The 19036-nt window shown below is 34.2% G+C and overlaps 1 protein-coding gene, 1 long non-coding RNA gene and 1 pseudogene across 2 annotated transcripts; 1 reads left to right on the top strand and 2 right to left on the bottom strand.

Annotated features, from left to right (window-relative positions):
* Positions 1-8925: 8925 nt before the first annotated feature.
* On the bottom strand, positions 8926-9877 carry LOC112098414. The gene is made up of 3 exons (XR_002905528.1): positions 9823-9877; positions 9476-9539; positions 8926-9237 (listed from the first exon to the last, which is right to left on the bottom strand). It is a non-coding gene; the product is annotated as an uncharacterized LOC112098414 (long non-coding RNA).
* A 2528-nt stretch (positions 9878-12405) lies between these two features.
* LOC112098412 (putative disease resistance RPP13-like protein 1) lies at positions 12406-17093 on the top strand. The gene has a single exon (XM_024184691.1). The coding sequence runs from the start codon at positions 12524-12526 to the stop codon at positions 16991-16993; it is 4470 nt and encodes a 1489-aa protein (XP_024040459.1). The 5' UTR covers positions 12406-12523; the 3' UTR covers positions 16994-17093.
* A 1197-nt stretch (positions 17094-18290) lies between these two features.
* Positions 18291-18931, bottom strand: LOC18040198 (annotated as a pseudogene).
* Positions 18932-19036: the final 105 nt, after the last annotated feature.

The following is a 19036-nucleotide window of genomic DNA, read 5'->3' as shown; positions in this document are numbered from 1 at the left end:
TCAGTAATTTTGTAATAAAATTATCAATAAAAAAGTAAGTTTAAAGAGTAATTTGGTGGGTTCAAATATTCTTACCCATAAAAAAAATCACATGATATTTACCTATCATCACTTCATTTTGTATCTGCATCAATTATGAATTTATCATCAAATAATCACAGAAGCATTATACATCATGCAAGTATTTTCATGACATAAAGATGTATGTCATAAAATTTGTGTCATTAAAATGCATTTTTTAGTAGTGTATTATGATAAATTTACTACATTATCATCTTTGTGTAATCTAACTCAAGATAATCAATATTTATGTTGATTTTGTCCCTTTAATCATTACTTTGATGTATGCTTTTAAAAATTCTCCTCACCTAACGATTTCATGTAGCAAAACTTGTACGCACAACACAGCTCTATAGAGGACTTGCACATTAATGAATTAGTGAAGTAAACAGACCAGGGGAATTTATCAAAAGCACTTTATTACATTATCTTCATACATATGTAAACCATGGGATACAAGTTTTTGTATATATAGACACAAATGAAAGTGCACATGCATTAGTTAGCGGATAATCAAAAGATGAAAATTGTATTCCCATCATAATTAACAACTAACAATCCAACATGATCCAGTGTCAATTAATATTCAGTTTTTTTTTGTATTAATTTCTTTTTCAGTATATATAATGGCATTCTAATGAGCCGAATGTTGATTTCGCTATATTAGGCACATGCATTAGCTAAATTCGGGTTAATGTGCTAAAGGGCTTCTTATATCATATAAATTACGCTGGTTCTTCATTATTAACACATTAGTATGACTAGTTAGAAAGTAATAAAGAGATGGATTTTTTATTGTGAAAGAAACAGAATTAATTGAAGAATATTATTAAAAGAGTAAAACTATTTGTAGTTTTAAATTTACGCAGAAGTCGGAATGCCATTTTATTATGTTCACCAGCAAATAGATTTCAAAAAATCACTTTTTTCTTTGAACACTTTTGTAAATATCAAAATACTCCTCGATAACATTACTTCTATTATCTTTATTTTTCTTAGAACACCCATAAAAATATTCATCACACCAAAATCAATTACCTTTGCTCTCCTTATTTTTCTTGGCAAAGCAAGTCTTCAAGTCAAATATTTGCTTGCGATGCCATGGTGAAAGAACGCTACTGCCATAACAAGAAATGGCATTGCAAGAATGTAGAATGCCACATGTTACATACGCAATACTAAATCAAGATTAGGATTAGGAGCCACGCTTCCTCTTCCTGCCACTCTAGCATATTTGGTGATTGTTGATTTACCAAATTTGGAACGCCTGTCTTCTTCAATTGTTGATCATCAAAACCTCATTTCATTGAAACTCTGTAATTGTCCCAAGCTCAAGTACTTTCCAGCGAACGGCCTGCCTGCCTCTCTTTTGTGATTAGAGATCTCGTGCTGTCCCTTGTTAGAAGAAAGGTACACAAAGGATGAAGGACAATATCGACACTTGCTAACCCATATACCCTGCGTCATAATAAATGGCAGAGCAGTGGATTTGGATTTGAAACAGAGGAGGAATGAGTACTGAACTGTATAAATTAATTAATTACTTCTACTGCATGGGCTCGTAAATCTCTCTTAAAACAGAGGAGAAATGTAATATGTGACGGCCTGTATGTAATTCTTGATGTTGTATCTTGGTATTGTCTTGATGGCTTGGCAGTCTTTGGGCAGCTGATTTGCTTACTTCGAATGGCAGAGCTAAGCTGTAGTCTTCGAATTGCCATCGCGTGGTTCAATAGCAAAAGCAAGTCTTCAATTATTTGTTGATCTACTGCGCTATTCATATACAACTAAAAATCATCTTGATTCTTTGACTAATAAGAATTGTCATTCTGAACTAACGGCCAGTGAGGTGAGGATTATTGCTAAAATATGAATTCTATCATGCATTTTCTATACTATTAATTGTTTAAGCCTATACACTAAGACATCAAACCATAGATTCTGTTCTAGCTACTGTTTTCCACTTTAGATAGGGGATTGATTTTCAGCTTTTTCTTTTAGGGCCTATGACATCCCAATACTTAGTGACCAATAGTACATAAAATAGACTTAAAAATGGATGGCTATTTGATTCCCCATGACCTACAGCAAAACTAAACAACGAACTCCAATACCATCAATTTTTGCGTTTTAATTTCAAGTTGAAAAATAGTGAAACCAGAGGCTCAGGTGATTTAGTTTTGTTTATATATTTAATCAAGAGAAAATTAAACCTGCGTCGTAGCTAGACACAGTTTCACTGGTTATAACCGCCCATTATTTGCATAGTTATCTAATTTTGAATAATAATAATAAAATTCAAAATCTGTATTAAGAGGGTGAGGTTTCCATTTCCCCAATTTTTTTTCTTTTGAATAAACAGCTAACCTAATAGAAAGGAAGGCAAATTGCAGGACCATTGCAAAGATCCTAGAGTGATAAGAAATTTTGTAGTTTGCTTGGAGCAGTTTGCAAAGTAACTTCAATAAGTAATAGCAAATAAATAAATGAAAAATGCACAACATGTGCTAACAATGATATTAGCATTTATTATTTTTTAAAGTGAAGTTATTTGGTAATTAGACACGTGCTTTTATTCTTTTTGGAAAAAATAAATGTTTGCCATATTTTCCTCCGTTTATTTGCGCTACCAATCTGTAGGGTCTCCATTATTTGTCTATTTTTTTCAGCTTTTTGAAAATCTCAAACTTGTCAAATATTTTAGCGATTACTTTGTAAAAATTAGAAGTTTATATTTCCTTCAATTGCATTGCTAATTGCTTTGAATTACTTGAGCCTTCGCAAACTAAACTAAACTAAACTTTTTCCTTTGCAAATCTCTTTTAAAAAATTCCAACTTTCCTATAACACTTTCTCACTATATAAGTTAATAATTACTTAATTCGAAACTGATTATATATTATATGTATTTGTGGCTTTTATAAAATATATTCTTTTTGTTGTTCTTGTAATTGATTTTAACTTATCTCATCTGTAATTTTTTGGTATACCAAAATCAAATCTCTTCTCGACATTCTCTGGAGTCTTTCGTCAGCATTAATTGAACTTCGATTTAAGATGTACTTACAAAATGGTTAGTGAAGTGATAAAATAAGGTCAAAGTTTTGCATATACATCTTTTACTTTTAATTGTCAAATTATTTTCAAGCAAACAATATTAAATTTTTAAAGCATCATTTTATTGCCAAATATGTTTCAGTAAATACATATATCATAATTACATGATCCATATTTGGTGTCTATCATTACTCATCACACGCTACAGCGATATCATTCCCCATTACTCTTTCTTCATATTTTAAACTAACTCAAATAAACTATATATATCTTTTATATGAAATTACATAAAATTATGAAATCAATGTTTTTGATATCATGTCATCAGAACTGATTGATGATGAAATGTTAATGTTAATTTGCATGGTGATAGTACCACGCCAGTAGGATTAATGTAGTCGTGTAGGCATATTTTCTCTGTTGCTGTGGCCATTGCACAAAGAACTAAATTGATCAGTTATTTCCTCTGTTTATTTGCTCTGCTTAACTTGTAGTGGCTTTATTATTTGTATATTTTCCCAATATCTCACGAACCTCAAACTTGTCGAATGTTTTGATGCTTACATCTTAAAAATGATAAGTTTATGTTTCCTTCATTTGTTCTGTCAGTCAGACGCATGCATGTGCGAAGCTTACTTATATTTCATTATAATCTCTCAAACTTAATCCTTTGCTTTGGCCATGTGGATTTGGTCGGGCGTGAATCCTGCTAATTCCTTTTTTATACTTCAACTAATTAACCTCTTAATAAATTCCCGACTGGCTTTGATTGTTGTTAAAAAAAATAATATTAATCCTGCCGGCCAACGTCAAGCTTCTCTGTTTTGGGACTGGGTGCTTCGCATTTTTTAAACTCAACTTGCTCTGCCTGTAATTAACAATTTATATTCAGCTTAAACTTTGTTATATTTATTTTGACACGACACTAAATAAGCTCTTGCTCCATATTCTGCACAAGCAGTTAATATATTTTCTATCTCTTTGTTGCTGTAAAGTAAGCCAGTTAGATTGATTGTTGGACCAGAAATGTACACCCACGGCTTCTTTACAGCCTCGATGGAGTATTGTCACAAGTATCAAAGCCCACTTCAGACTGGGCAGCGATATTCACAATGATCGCTTTCAAAAATTTGGCAGCAGAAACATATATAGATCCCATTGGAGCCTGCTGGGAAGCATAATGTATTGTTCCACCTTCTAGGATACAGCAGAGGACTAGCTTATTAAACAGAGATTGAGAGCAATCTGCACATATGAAATCTGTATTTGTGTCGACTGGGAAACCAACGTTGTTTTGTCTTGCGAAACTTTCAAAGATAGCAGCTTTGACTGGGATGGTATCGGCAAGAAGCTTTAGTCTACATCCATATGAATCGGGTTAGAGTTTGGTGTCTCAGTAATTGACAGTTTAGCACTGTTGACGACAAAGATGGCTGATCTAGAAAACCCGGTCATCTCAATTGATTTGGCCTCTCACAACCCTCTGAAGAAGATTTATCAAAAAGAAATTTCGTAAACTAACTAGCTTCAATGAACAATAACAAATAGCAGAAAATGCCAATGCAGCGGCTATAAGTGCTGTGAAGTGAACTACAAAGAAATATTAAGAAAAAATCAGAGGTCGGATAAGCATAAAGCAAGTGAATTAACAAAAAAATCCAAGAGGCAAAATAATCGGGGTTATTATTATAGTCCTCGCATGATACTGAATTGCTTAAGTCGCTTCCAACTTTTGTAACATAAATATCAACTATCTTTTTACTCTCATGTTCAAATGGAAGAGATAATCAACATTGGATATTAGAAGCCCATGAAAAAGGCAATCAGCGCAGTAGTCCCTTCTAGTACTTCAACAGTCTTAGCCTCTTCTTCTGATATGACAAAAGCAACTTCTGAATATGAATAAACCTAGAAAGAAGAATTTGGCTTTCGTAAATAAGAAGTTCTTAAAACAAAAAGCTAACAGATAACCAATCAGAATGAATCTTAAAACCCATCTTATGGCTTAAACCGGACAAAATAGAAATCTCCTCTTGCAATAACATAATTGAGTCAAGTAGCCGCAAAAATGAAAAACAATCACCTGATTTTTAGCAAGGCGAGATCCAACTTTTCCTGTTAGTCGTATTAATTAATTAGTATAAATTAGCATAATGTTGAGTGAGTTTTTGTGATTGCTGTGACATAATATGATACTATTCAATCAGGCCACTCTGCTTTTTCAGTGATAGAGATAAATAAGATTAGTGCACATGCGTTAGATAGATATAATTATAATTCAAAGATTATATTCCCATCATAATTAACAACTAATTTTCAGTTTCTTGTATCAATTTCTTTTTCAATATATCTAATGGCAATCTCATGAGCTCAATGTTAATTTTACCGCATTTTGCACCTTTGTGATATTTAATTAAAACAACACCAACATAAAAGAAAATTTGACAAAAGTACTGCGAAGATTATCATCACCTGAATTTTGGATACCAAACATCATAGATAAATCAACAATCCCAAACTAACTAAAAGGATTAGGAATCCCTTAAGATAGAAATTTACATTACAGTTTTGTCCAAAACTACCAAGAGAAACACCATAAAAGCAGAGTACATGGCTTGTCACATAAAAACAGATTACATCTTCTCCTCAGCAGCTGAATCTTCCTAAGAGCTCAACGATAACACAATACACAATTCGATGGATAGTTGCATGATCGGGAAGTGTAACTTTGCACTTATAATATGATCTTTTCATCAGACTTGGTCAAAGATCGTTTTGTAATTAATTTCATAAGCTGAGTGTATATAAATCCTCGAGTGTTCTTCATTAAAATAGCAAGATTGAACATAATTAATATAATGGAAATCAAATTATAATGATCGAATTTTCTAGATTAGAATTATTTCATCTTTGTATAATCTAACTTGAGACAATCAATATTTATACTGATTTCGTCCCTTTGATCGTGACTTTGATGGTTGCTTTTAAAAATTCTCTTCACATACCGATTTCATTTAACAAAAATTTTACATACAATACGACTTTACAAAGAATTAAATAAAACCAAATGAAATATCAAGGCTGTTCACGAATTGCCTTCCTATGGTTCCACAGCCAAGCAAGTCTTCAATTATTTGTTGATCTAGTGCTCTACTTATATACAACTAAAAGTCAATTTGATTCTTTGACTAATAAGAACTGCCAGTTTGAACTAAGGGCCAGTGAGCTTAGGATTATTGCTAAAATATGAGTTCTATGTTCTATCATGCATTTTCTATACTGTCAATTGTTTGAGCTTATAAACAAAGACATCAAAACAAAGATTATGTTCTAGCTACTGTTTTTCACTTTAGATTTAGGATTGATGTTCAGCTGTATCTTTTAGGGCCTGTGACATCCCAATACACACACATACACACACGCACACACATATTGTATATGACCAAGCTATGGATAATAATTCTCTTCATTCTGGATTCAGAAATTGCAACAGTAGGATCTAACCCAAAAATTTTGCGGTTATTGAAGTTGCTTTGCTGTGAAATTGACTGTAACTCATTGTCCAAAAGTTGTAGTTGTGTGTTATTCTTCATTGAAAAAAAATCATTGCAAAAGTGTCCCAAGCTTCCTTGGGCATTTTTTTTCCTTTTTGTGTATTGTAACATCTCTTCTTTAATCGTACTCTTGATGGCAAACATGGACTTCCCAACTTTAAAGAAAAAAACCAACCTCACCGAATGGAAATACAAATTGCTGGACCATTGCAAAGATCCTAGTGTAAGAGTAAATTTTGTATTTAGCTTGGAGCAGTTTACAAAGTAACTTCAATAAAATAAAAGAAAAGAAAGCACGACATATGCCATCAATGAAATTAGCTTTTATTCTTTGTTATAGCGGAATTCATTTGGTAATTAGACACGTGCTTATATATGGTAGCTAAAGTTCTTTGGTAGTAATATCAAACTGTGCTTCTTTTTGGGAAAAAATATCGCAACATTCTTTTTCGGAAAAAAATAAAAAAATATATGTATAACGGTAAATATTTGCTCTGTTTTCCTCTGTTTATTCGCTTTGCCAACTTGTAGGGTTTTCATTATTTGTCTATTTTTCCAGTTTTTTAACATCTCAAACTTGTCAAATATTTTAGTGATTACTTTGTCAAAATCAAACTTGTATTTCCTTCCATTAACTAAAGTTGTTCCTTAAGCAAATCTCCTTTTAAAAAATTCCTATTTTTCTATAAGACTCTCTTACAATACAAATTAATAATTATCTAATTCGAAACTAAATTTATATTATGTATTTGTGGTTTTATAAAATATGCTCTTGTTGTTGTTCTTGTGATTGATTTTGACTTATTTCATTTCTAATTTTTTTTAAGACAAAAATCAAATCTCTTTTCGACATTCTCTAGAGTCTTTGGTCAAAATTAATTGAACTTCTAATTAACATGTAGTTACAAAATGGTTAGCGAAGTGATAAAATAAACTCGATGCATTGGATATATATCTATTAATTTTAATTGTCAATTTATTTTCAATAAATACATATTTCATTATTACACGATCAATATTTGTTGTCTATCTTTACTCATCACATGCCACATCAACATCATTCCCCATTACTCTTTCCTTATATGTTAAACTAACTCAAATCAATTATATCTTTTCTTTGAATTACATAAAATTATGAAATCTATGTTTTTAATATCATACCATCAAAATTGATTGATAAGGAAATGTTAGTGTAATGCTGCACGGTTATAGTACCATGCCAGTCGGATAATGTAGTCATGTAGACATATTTTCGCTGTTGCTGTGGCCATTGCACGAAGTAATAAATTGATCACTTATTTCCTCTGTTCTGTTTATTCATAAACCTCAAACTTGTCCATTGATCCTTGCTCCAAGCCATTTCCTGTTAGTCAGACTACGAAGCTCGCTCATTTTTTGCATCGACTGATCAAATTACTTATTTTTCTTTTTGATCTTTGTTCTATGTCTTCTTTGGAAACGTTATCGAAATCACCCTTAGCCAATTATCAAATCAAATGAAAAGTTCTGTCAGCACTTGCAACATATGCAAGTGCTGACAGAATATATATAATTTTCCTGTGTTGATGGTGTAAAATTTTGAATGATACTTGAAAATTGCAACACATCCCAGAAAACAAAACAAAGAAGCCAGTTCTTCCTAATTGGCACATTTTACTTAATGATGTGCCCACAAATGTGGGACTCTAATAATGTTTGGGAGATATAAAAGAGCTTGGGTAACAATGTAGGAAGCTCTACTCTTCAGTGATGGAATAATGTTTCGTGATTGTCAAATATTTTATCTTTTAATTAATCATAAAGAACTAGTAGTAGTATTAATTAATCAATATAAGCTAGCCAGCTGAATGTTCAATGTTATTGCACTTTTGAGTTTTGAGTTTCTGTGATATGATACTATTCAGTCACGTAACTCTACTCTCCAGTGATTCCTAATTTCTGTGATAGGAAGCTCTGTTTTCGATATTTGGCACAATATCACGAAATTTTGAGATTCAAATGATTTTGCCTAAAGTGCTTCCTACATCATATAAATTACACCGGTTCTTCATAATTATTAACACATTAATATGAATAGTTAGAAAGTAATAAAGAGATAGGTTTTTTTTTTTTTGAAGTAAACATAATTGATTGAAGAATATTATTAAATGGGCGGGACCATTCGTAGTCTAAAATTTTCTCCCCATTATTATGTGCGCTAGCTAATGGGTTTTAAGAAATCAATTTTTACTTTGAATACTTGTGTAAATATGAAAATACTCCTCAACAACATTCCTTATATTATCTTTATTTTTCTTAGTACCCCCATAAAAATGTTGATCACACCAAGATTAATTACCTTTGCTCTCCTTATTTTTCATAGCCAAGCAAGTCTTCAAATCAAAGCATTTGCTTGTGATGCCATGACCAAGAATGCCGCTGCCATAACAAGAAATGGCATTGCAAGAATGTAGAATGTCACATGTTACCTAATCTGCTCTAAATCAAGATTAGGATTAGGAACCATGCTTCCTCTTCCGGCCGCTCTACATATCTGGTGATTGTTGATTTACCAAATCTGGAACCCCTGTCTAAACCTCACTAAATTGAAAGGTACACAAAGGATGGAAGACAATATCGGCATATGCATTGTCATAATGAATAGTAGACCAGTGGATTTGGATTTGAAACAGAGGAACAATTAATACGCATTCAAATAGCAAAACACTCTAAAATCATTTCAACAGGATGTAAATCTCAAATCCCTATTATTATTACGAGACTCAATTAATTTCAATTGAAAATATTACACATTCAATTATCACCTGAAATCAACGTTGCTCTTGGCGGAATTAAGGAGAAAGCTCTGTTCTCAATATAATCTATAATCTGCTTGAAGAAAAGAAAGAAAAAGATATCTTAAGTTAAATAAACAAAAATTGAACAGAAGTGTACTAACCAAAGATAAAATAAATTGATTCTTTCAAAATTGAGTATGAAAATGAAAATTATTTGTGCGTTCCTTGTTTGTTGAACAGGAAATTGAGACTTGGAATCAATTAAATCAACCTTGGTTGATTAAAAATACAATTAATTCAAGTATAACCATAAATTATCAAACTAGAAAGAGAGATATAAAAAAAAAAATTATCTAAATTAAAGGAAACAATACCCAATATTCGAGAAGCAGCGAAAGCAAGCTAAAATTCTTCGTGCGTTCTTCTTCGAAAGAGAATGGAGATGTAATTCGGTATTGAGTGATTGATGAAAAACTGAGAGGTGATTATTGAAAAGAAAGTAATGGGAATGAGTTTGAATTTTCTCAAAAGAAACTAAAATCTGTTCTAAGAACGAAAACAAAAGCAGTATAGTCAATGTTTTTGTTTTTTTCTCAAGTCAATAAAAGGAAAAGGTAAATGATAATTATTTAATAAATATGTAATATATTTATCATTTATTTGATAAAACGTCACAATTATTTGACGTTTAAATAAATTGTCATTTATATTTCACAATTACTCAGTTTTTCACAAAATGTCATATATGCTTGACATTTCTTAAAAATTGTCAAATAGTAAATGTCAAGTATTCTGTTTTTTTCTTGTAGAATTAAGGAATGAAACTAAGAAACCGACTGTTAACTGTGAATGAAACCAATAACTTGATAAGTTAATGGTTTTTGCTGGTAGAATTAAAAAAAATTAAATTATTTTATTCATAAAAAAAATATCGCATTTCATTTCTCCCAAATTTTAAAATTGTAATTTCACTCTTATTCCTGTTATATTTCTACCATAATTCCTGTATTTCTAATTACTTTTTTTAAATTTTAGATAGATGTGCTGCATGTGCACGTGCATATCTTTATATGCATGTACTAAATAGGAAGCAGCATATAACGAAAACATTGCTTCTTTTTGCTGGGCACTGATTTTGTCTTTACAGAATCTGGTAACACAACACTTATTGGTGCTGGCCTCTGTTTCTCTTTTCACTTCTATGATTGGAAGAAAGTCAATAAAACCAAGTTGATAAAAGGGATCACTAAATATTTTCTTTTGGTAACGATTGGAAATCAGAAAAAAGAAAAAAAGAAATTGTATGTGGATCTAAATACAGGATAACTAGATTATTGAGATATTAGAATTTCAAATATCGAATTGTTTATGTATTTTTAAGAAAAACCTATGCGCTGCTTTAAGTTCGTCTTGTAATTATTGTTGCCGCCAAATTTAACTATTTATTGTGGGTCACATGTCAAACGAATTAATAATTTAGTTTCATACGGCATTCTTTTTATGAATGTTCACCCCAATTATCAGTCGAATTAATATTGCTTTTCAACATCACCGATTTTTTGTTTAATAAAAAAAAGAATTATTTTATAGTCTGCATGCTCCCATGGGTCACATGTCCTTCGATAATCAACTATCAAATGAATTAATAATTTATGTATATTCTGTCATTTATTAATGAGTTTTTATATATGAAATTTTCAAGTAAAAAGGAATGATCAGATACATTTCTCATAAAAGAAAACTTTTATGGCCTTCTCTTTTTAATAAATTCAAGTGTTCTCTTGTTGATGAAATAGCAAACGACAATCTTAAACTTACAGCCTCTCAGTGTGGGAGAACCATTGATTCTCAATCTAGAATATAGTTCTGAGTCACTCAATCATAATTACTAACCTAATTAACAAAAAAAACAGAATAATCTTTCTCACTTACTATATTTCGACGACAAAAAAAAAACTGTTTTTTATTGATTTTCTTTCTAAACACTTATTCAATCATGGGTTCATTGGCGAGTTGGCGACCCAAATAAAAAATGATCTGAGTGTCAGTGATAAAATAAACATTAGAATTACACAACTTTGCACTTTTCTCGTTATATAACTGTTACTTGATTCTGTAAAATGTTTCGAAATACTGCTTTTGAAAGTAAGTGAATATGAAAATGTCCAAAACTTAGTCTTATTTGCTGTACAATTGTAAAGAACAATATTTTGAAAACGTTAGCGGAGTAAATTTTAGCATTAATTACGGTTCTACTCTGAGTCCAAAATGTTTATGTTTTTCTTTTATTATTATTTTTAAAATTCTTTCATTGATTCTTGGTCCACCCCGTCCAGTTCGTCAAGGAGAAGACAACAAGCGTGTGAAGCTTGCAAAATTATCGATGGTGGTGGGGGCTGGCTTTATTTACACTTTGGTGGAATAAAAGTGACGCTTGCTAAATTATTGGTGGTTGGAATGTTTTTTTTTTCCCCTTTCATCTTCACTTTAGAGTGATTTCATCTGTGTCTATTTGTTAGATAACATATTAGATGAATAAAGTAATATATTTCTAAAAAGAAACGTTTTAGGAGTTAAAAAAAATATATACAGAGAGAGAAACGTCTTGATTTAACTTGGTTTATGAGTTGAAGATTTGTAAAGTGAAGGCTCTACGTAGCAGACACTGGATTAACTACTTGATCGACGAATATCTAATGGAATTTTGTGATGATTGGTGATTTGCTAAATTATTAATGGGTGGTGGGCTCTGTTTTTTCTTTTCTTAGCTGCAACGAACAACAAGTGGGGAGACTTGCCACATTTTACGTCGTATTTTGCTGGACCCCTCCACTTATTAAACTTTTTCATTTTGCTCACCAAGTGGTGGTGGTGGGTGCATTGCCAAATTATTTAGTCATTGGTCAATAAAGTACAAACGCGTGATTTCTACTAAGCTTGCTGTACCAGACCCTTCACAATCACAAACTCATTCCGCTTAATTATCCATTTTCTCACCCGTTCAATATTCTCATTCTGCTTTCCATAACCCATAATTCTGCTCCTTTCTTCCTTTGCCCAAAAAAAAGAAAAAAAATGTCGATCATCGGAGAGGCAATCCTTACGGCATCTGTTGATTTGCTGGTCAATAAGTTAGCTTCAGAGGGGATTCTGTTTTTTGCACGCCAAGAGAAGATCCAAGACTATCTAATGAAGTGGGAGAATATGTTGGAGATGATCAAGGCGGTGCTTGATGATGCTGAGGAGAAGAAGACAACTAATCGGTCTGTGAAGAAGTGGCTTGGCAAGCTTCAGAACTTGGCTTATGATGTTGAAGACTTGTTGGATGAGTTTCAAACTGAGGCTTTCCGGAGGATGTTGCTGCTTGGAAATGGAGAACCAGCTGCTGCTCATGATCAACCCAGTAGCAGTCGTGCCAGAACAAGTAAGTTTCGGAAGCTCATTCCTGCTTGCTGCACCACTTTTACTCCACAATCGATTCAGTTCGATTATGGCTTGATGTCCAAAATCAAAGAGATCAACAGCAGATTTCAAGAAATTGTGACACAGAAAAACTTGCTAGATTTGAAAGAAAGTTCAGCTGGAGGGTCCAACAAAGCCAGTCAAAGGCTGGAGACAACCTCTTTAGTGACTGAAGCCAAAGTATATGGCAGGGAAACAGAAAAGAAGGATGTTGTTGAACTGCTGTTGAGGGATGATTTAAGCAACGATGGTGGATTCTCTGTTATTCCTATTATAGGTATGGGCGGCCTGGGCAAAACCACTCTTGCTCAGCTTGTCTACAATGATAAGCGAGTGCAGGATCATTTTGATCTCAAGGCATGGACTTGTGTCTCTGAGGATTTCGACGTTAAGGGGCTAACAAAAACAATTCTAAGATCCATTACCAAGCAGACTATTGATGACAGTGATTTAAATTTGCTTCAAGAGGAGCTGAAGAAGAAGTTATCTCAAAAGAAATTTTTGCTCGTTTTAGACGACGTTTGGAATGAGAATTACAATGACTGGGTTGACATGAGCCGTCCGTTTGAAGCTGGCGCACAGGGAAGTAAGATTGTTGTCACTACTCGCAATCAACAGGTTGCAAAAATCATGAGGCCGGATCAAGCTTATGAATTGAAAAACTTGTCAACTGAGGATTGTCTGTCTGTGTTTGCTCAGCACTCTTTGGGGACAAGAGATTTCAGTTCACACAAGTCATTGGAGGACATTGGTAAGAAGATAGTGATCAAATGCAATGGCTTGCCCTTGGCAGCAAAAACACTGGGAGGACTTTTATGTGGAGAACATGACAGAGGTGTGTGGGAAGATGTGCTCAGTAGCAAGATATGGGAATTACCAGAAGATAGATGTCCCATTATACCAGCTCTTGCAGTGAGCTATTATTATCTTCCTCCAATTTTGAAACAATGCTTTGCATACTGCTCGTTGTTTCCGAAGGATTATGAATTTGAAGAGGAGGAGATAATTTTATTATGGAGTGCTTCGGGTTTCTTGGTTCATAAAGAGAGTGGGAATCCTAACGAAGTTCTAGGTCGAAAGTTCTTTCAAGAGCTACGTTCAAGATCTTTTTTCCAGCAATTAAGCAACAATACATCACGATTTGTGATGCACGATCTTATCAATGACCTTGCCCGTTGGGCTGCGGGGGAGATATACTTCACAATGGAGTATACCTCAGAAATTTACAAGCAGCAAAGTTTTTCCGAAAATCTTCGTCATCTATCATACATTCCTGAATATTTTGATGGCGGTAAAAGGTTTGGGGACTTGTATGATATCCAGCATTTGAGAACTTTTTTACCAGTAATGTTGACAAAAAGTTCGCCTGGCTTCTTGGCTCCTAGCATTCTTCCTAAGTTGCTCAAACTCCGACGCTTGAGGGTCTTCTCTTTGCGTGGATACTGCATCCCTGAGCTGCCTGATTCAATTGGTGATTTGAGGTATTTAAGGTACCTTAACCTGTCTACAACTGAGATTAGAACTCTGCCTGAATCAGTCAACAAGCTTTACAATTTGCATAGTCTTTTGTTGGAAGATTGTGATCGGCTGAAGAAGTTGTGTGCAGACATGGGAAACCTCGCCAAATTGCATCATCTTAAGAATTCAAATACGAAGTCGTTGGAGGAAATGCCAGTAGGAATTGGTAGGTTGACTAGTCTTCAGACGTTGTGTAATTTTGTTGTGGGAAAAGGCAGTGGTTCCGGGTTACGAGAGCTAAAGTTGTTGACGCACCTTCATGGGACACTTAACATTTCAAAATTGGAGAATGTAAAAGACGTTGGTGATGCAAAGGAGGCTCAATTGGATGGAAAGAAGAATCTTAGAGAATTATTGCTTCGATGGACACTCAGTACCGATGGCTCGTCTTCAAGGGAGGCGGAAATTGAAAAGGACGTGCTTGACATGCTAGAACCCAATAAAAATTTGGAACAATTTTGTATCAGCGGCTATAGAGGTGCAAAATTTCCAACTTGGTTCGGAGATTCCTCATTCTCAAAGTTGGTGACCTTAAAATTTGAATATTGTGGCATGTGTCCTACCCTGCCGTCAGTCGGGCAACTACCCTCTCTAAAGCATCTTGCAGTATGTGGAATGACTAGTGTAAAGAGGTTGGGTTCAGAGTTCTATGGGAATGATCCTCCAATTCCTTTTCCATGCTTGGAGACTCTTCGTTTTGAAAACATGCGAGAATGGGAAGACTGGATTCCTCATGGATCCAGTCAAAGAGTTGAAGGGTTTCCTAAATTGAGAGAGCTTCACATTTTAAGATGTTCTAAACTGAAAGGAACATTTCCAGAGCACCTTCCTGCATTGGAGAAGCTTGTTATTAAAGGATGTGAAGAATTGTCAGTTTCAATTTCGAGTCTTCCAGCTCTTTGCAAATTAAAGATTGGTGGATGTAAAAAGATTGTGTGGAGAAGTGCAACTGATCATCTCGGCTCACAGAATTTAGTGGTTTGTAGAGATACATCAAATCAAGTGTTTCTCGCAGGGCCATTAAAGCCACGACTGCCAAAATTGGAAGAATTGAAGATAAATGATATGAAAGAGCAGACATATATATGGAAGAGTCATAACGAATTACTGCAAGACATTTGCTCTCTCAAAAGTCTGGAGATAAGAAGCTGTCCCAAACTTCAATCCTTGGTGGCGGAGGAAGAGAAAGACCAACAACAGCAGCTCAGCGAGTTGTCATGCAGACTCGAATATCTAAGATTGAGTTATTGCGAAGGCCTTGTGAAGCTGCCACAATCATCGCTCAGCCTCAGTTCCTTGAGAGAGATAGAAATCTACGGCTGCAGTTCCCTCGTTTCCTTTCCTGAGGTTGCTCTGCCTTCCAAGTTGAAGAAAATTGGGATTGTTTGTTGTGACGCACTGAAATCGTTACCAGAGGCATGGATGTGCGACACCAATTCATCTCTCGAGATCTTGGAGATTTGGGTTTGCCATTCGTTGACATATATTGCTGGAGTCCAGCTACCACCGAGCCTCAAGCAGCTGAGAATCAGCGATTGCGATAATATAAGGACTTTGACAGTGGAAGAGGGCATCCAGAGTAGTAGCAGCAGCAGAAGGTACACCTCATATCTTCTTGAGGAATTGCGTATTTGCAGTTGTCGATCACTGACATGTATATTTTCAAAAAATGAGTTACCTGCCACGCTTGAGTCCCTTGAAGTTGGCAATCTACCTCCGTCTCTTAGGTCCCTTTATGTTTCTCATTGTTCAAAGCTGGAGTCAATAGCAGAAAGGTTGGACAACAACACATCTCTTGAAACAATCGACATTTCTAATTGTGAAAGTCTGAAAATTTTACCGAGTGGTTTACATAATCTCCGCCAGCTTCAAAAGATCGAAATATGGGAATGTGAAAATCTGGTGTCCTTTACCGAAGGGGGATTGCCTTGCGCGAAACTCACGAGGCTGGACATATATGATTGTGAGAGACTAGAGGCCTTACCCAAGGGATTGCACAATCTGACCTCTCTTCAAGAATTAACAATAGGAAAAGGAGTTGAGCTTCCAAGCCTTGAAGAAGATGGCCTTCCCACCAACCTTCATTCACTGGAGATTGATGGTAATATGGAGATTTGGAAGTCAACGATTGAGTGGGGTCGGGGATTCCACAGATTCTCCTCTCTGCGACGTCTTGCAATCAGCGGATGCGATGACGACATGGTGTCATTTCCACTAGAGGACAAAAGATTAGGGACCGCGCTTCCTCTTCCTGCCTCTCTAACGTCTCTGTGGATTGAAGATTTTCCAAATCTGGAACGCCTATCTTCTTCAATTGTTGATCTTCAAAACCTCACTATATTGCAACTCATTGATTGTCCCAAGCTCAAATACTTTCCGGAGAAGGGCCTGCCTTCCTCACTTTTGGAACTATGGATCTGGGATTGTCCGTTGATAGAAGAGAAGTGCAGAAAGGATGGAGGACAATATTGGAACTTGTTAACCCATATACCTTATGTTAGTATAGATTATAAATGGGTTTTTGATGACGACCCAACAGAGGACGACTCAACAGAGGACGACTAAAATATTTTATTAATAGTTTTTTTTTTTCAAAATTGGGCGTGTATGTGTCGGTGATTAATGGGTTTTTGAAATAAAAAGAACAATGGACTCGCATTATTTAGCAAAGGAGGACTATTAATTAATTAATTAATTAATTTCTTATGCTTATCTCATTCTCAGCTGTTGAAACTTTAATTTCTTATATTTGTTCTTTCGCTGTATGGTTACATATCTAAAATATTTTATTATTAGAATTTTTTTTCTTTAAAATCAGGTGTGTTTGTGTATGTAGTTTTAAAATTCAAATCTCAGTTGAAAATTGTTTTAAATTAATAAAAAAAAAATGTTAAGTACAGTAAGGGGCTCGCATTATTTAGTAGCGGGGGACTATATTAATTAATTAATTAATGGGTTAATTTTTTATGCCTATTTCATTCTTAGCTGTTGAAATAAACTTTAGTTTCTTTTATTTTTTTCTTCCGTGGTACCGTTACGTATGTGTAATATTTCTCTTCATCAGACTTCGACAAAAATTGTTAATGTTCTTATTAGTAATTAATTAGTATGTTAGTGTTCTTCTTTTGTTGTGTTTGTATAAAACTCAAAAGCATTTTATTACATAATCTTCGTACATGTACATCATCATCAAATCCCATAACAAACAAAAACAGAAAATCAAAAGAAAACAAACGAAGATTATGTATTTGCCCCCAAAAAAAATCAAAAACAAAAAACAAACGAAGCTACGTGCATTTCGATTTTTGTGGCCTTAACTTAATATGTTCACCAGAACTCATCAGCAATGACGTTATAATGTTCTTTTAATGCCAATTATTTATACTCTCTAATTTAATGCACTTTAAGCAACTTCTTGAATTAATCGTTTCTGTACCTTCGCTATTAGTATTTATAAATACAATTTAACAGTTATTGAACGTTTGGATTCGTCAAAATTGTTGCAATTGCAATGAATCTTCGTGCTAACACATTAATATCACAGAAGAGGACGAATTAGGAGTGGGATAAATATTTTTCCCCTGAAAACGCATACTATATGCCAAAGAAAAAGACTTTTTTTTTTTAAAAAAAAAAGATATTTTTATCAACTATAAACCAAGCCTATTAATTTCTTTTAGTGTTGTAGGACTAGGATTTATAAAAAGCACTTTATTGTTGTCAATACATACAAGCCTTCCTCAAAAACCCATCAAAATACATTAAATAGAGCATCCAAATAGAAACATCTCACAACAAAACCAAGAAAAGATCATAAACAAACAGCACATCAAGCACAGCAATCACTTCTGTCTTTAATCAATTACATTTGAGCCTTGGTAGGCTTAATATCTTCATTGGAAGAATTACCAGACTCTTCATCAACGTTAATAGCCTTCGGCTGCCTCTTCATCTCCTCTGCAAGCTTTGGCACTGAGTGAGCCTTAATATGATCCAAGTCAAGCACTCATTGTCATCCTAAACTGCCTCCAAAACTTGCCAAATGGTCTCTTAGCTCTGTGCCATCTCTCTCCTTCAACCCTCTCCTTATAATAATCATCAGCCTTCCTCTGCCCACTTACTCTCAATACCCTGTTCTATTCAACTTCAATCTTCACATCATCTTTCTTCATTCCGAGAATGTCGAGTGTGATCACGTGTGTTGTGGTACGCTTTACAAATATAATAGAAAGTAAAGGCTCCATCCACTCTCCTTCTAGTCTGCTCTCGCCAGGGCTAGAGTTTGATGATGATCAGCTCCTTTTGCGATTGTTAAAGGGGTTTGTTCAAGAACCCTGAAAGGCTCTTCCGTCATTCGGAACATCATGTCAAAGAAAGGTGATCGTGTGTACGGCATCAGAGCGTTTGCTTGTGATGCCATGTTCATCAATGTTGCTGCCACAACAAGAAACAGCATTGTCATTGCAAGAATTCTTGATTTTGCCATCTGGGTAGCTAGCTAGCTTTTTGAAAGTGTTTGTTTGAAGCTAAGTGTTTGTTGATTTTCTGGTGAAATGGAGGGAGGTGCATTAGAGAAATATATACACTTTGACTGGATTATAGCTCGAT

Source organism: Citrus clementina, unplaced genomic scaffold, assembly GCF_000493195.1.
Source record: "Citrus clementina cultivar Clemenules unplaced genomic scaffold, Citrus_clementina_v1.0 scaffold_5, whole genome shotgun sequence".
Lineage (NCBI taxonomy): Eukaryota > Viridiplantae > Streptophyta > Magnoliopsida > Sapindales > Rutaceae > Citrus > Citrus x clementina.
Note: the sequence above shows the minus strand (reverse complement) of the source record. Positions and strands in the feature narration are given on the sequence as shown.

Bases quoted from the DNA above. Each gene is read 5' to 3' on its own strand.
- LOC112098412 (XM_024184691.1), top strand. From the start codon at position 12,524: ATGTCGATCATCGGAGAGGCAATCCTTACGGCATCTGTTGATTTGCTG.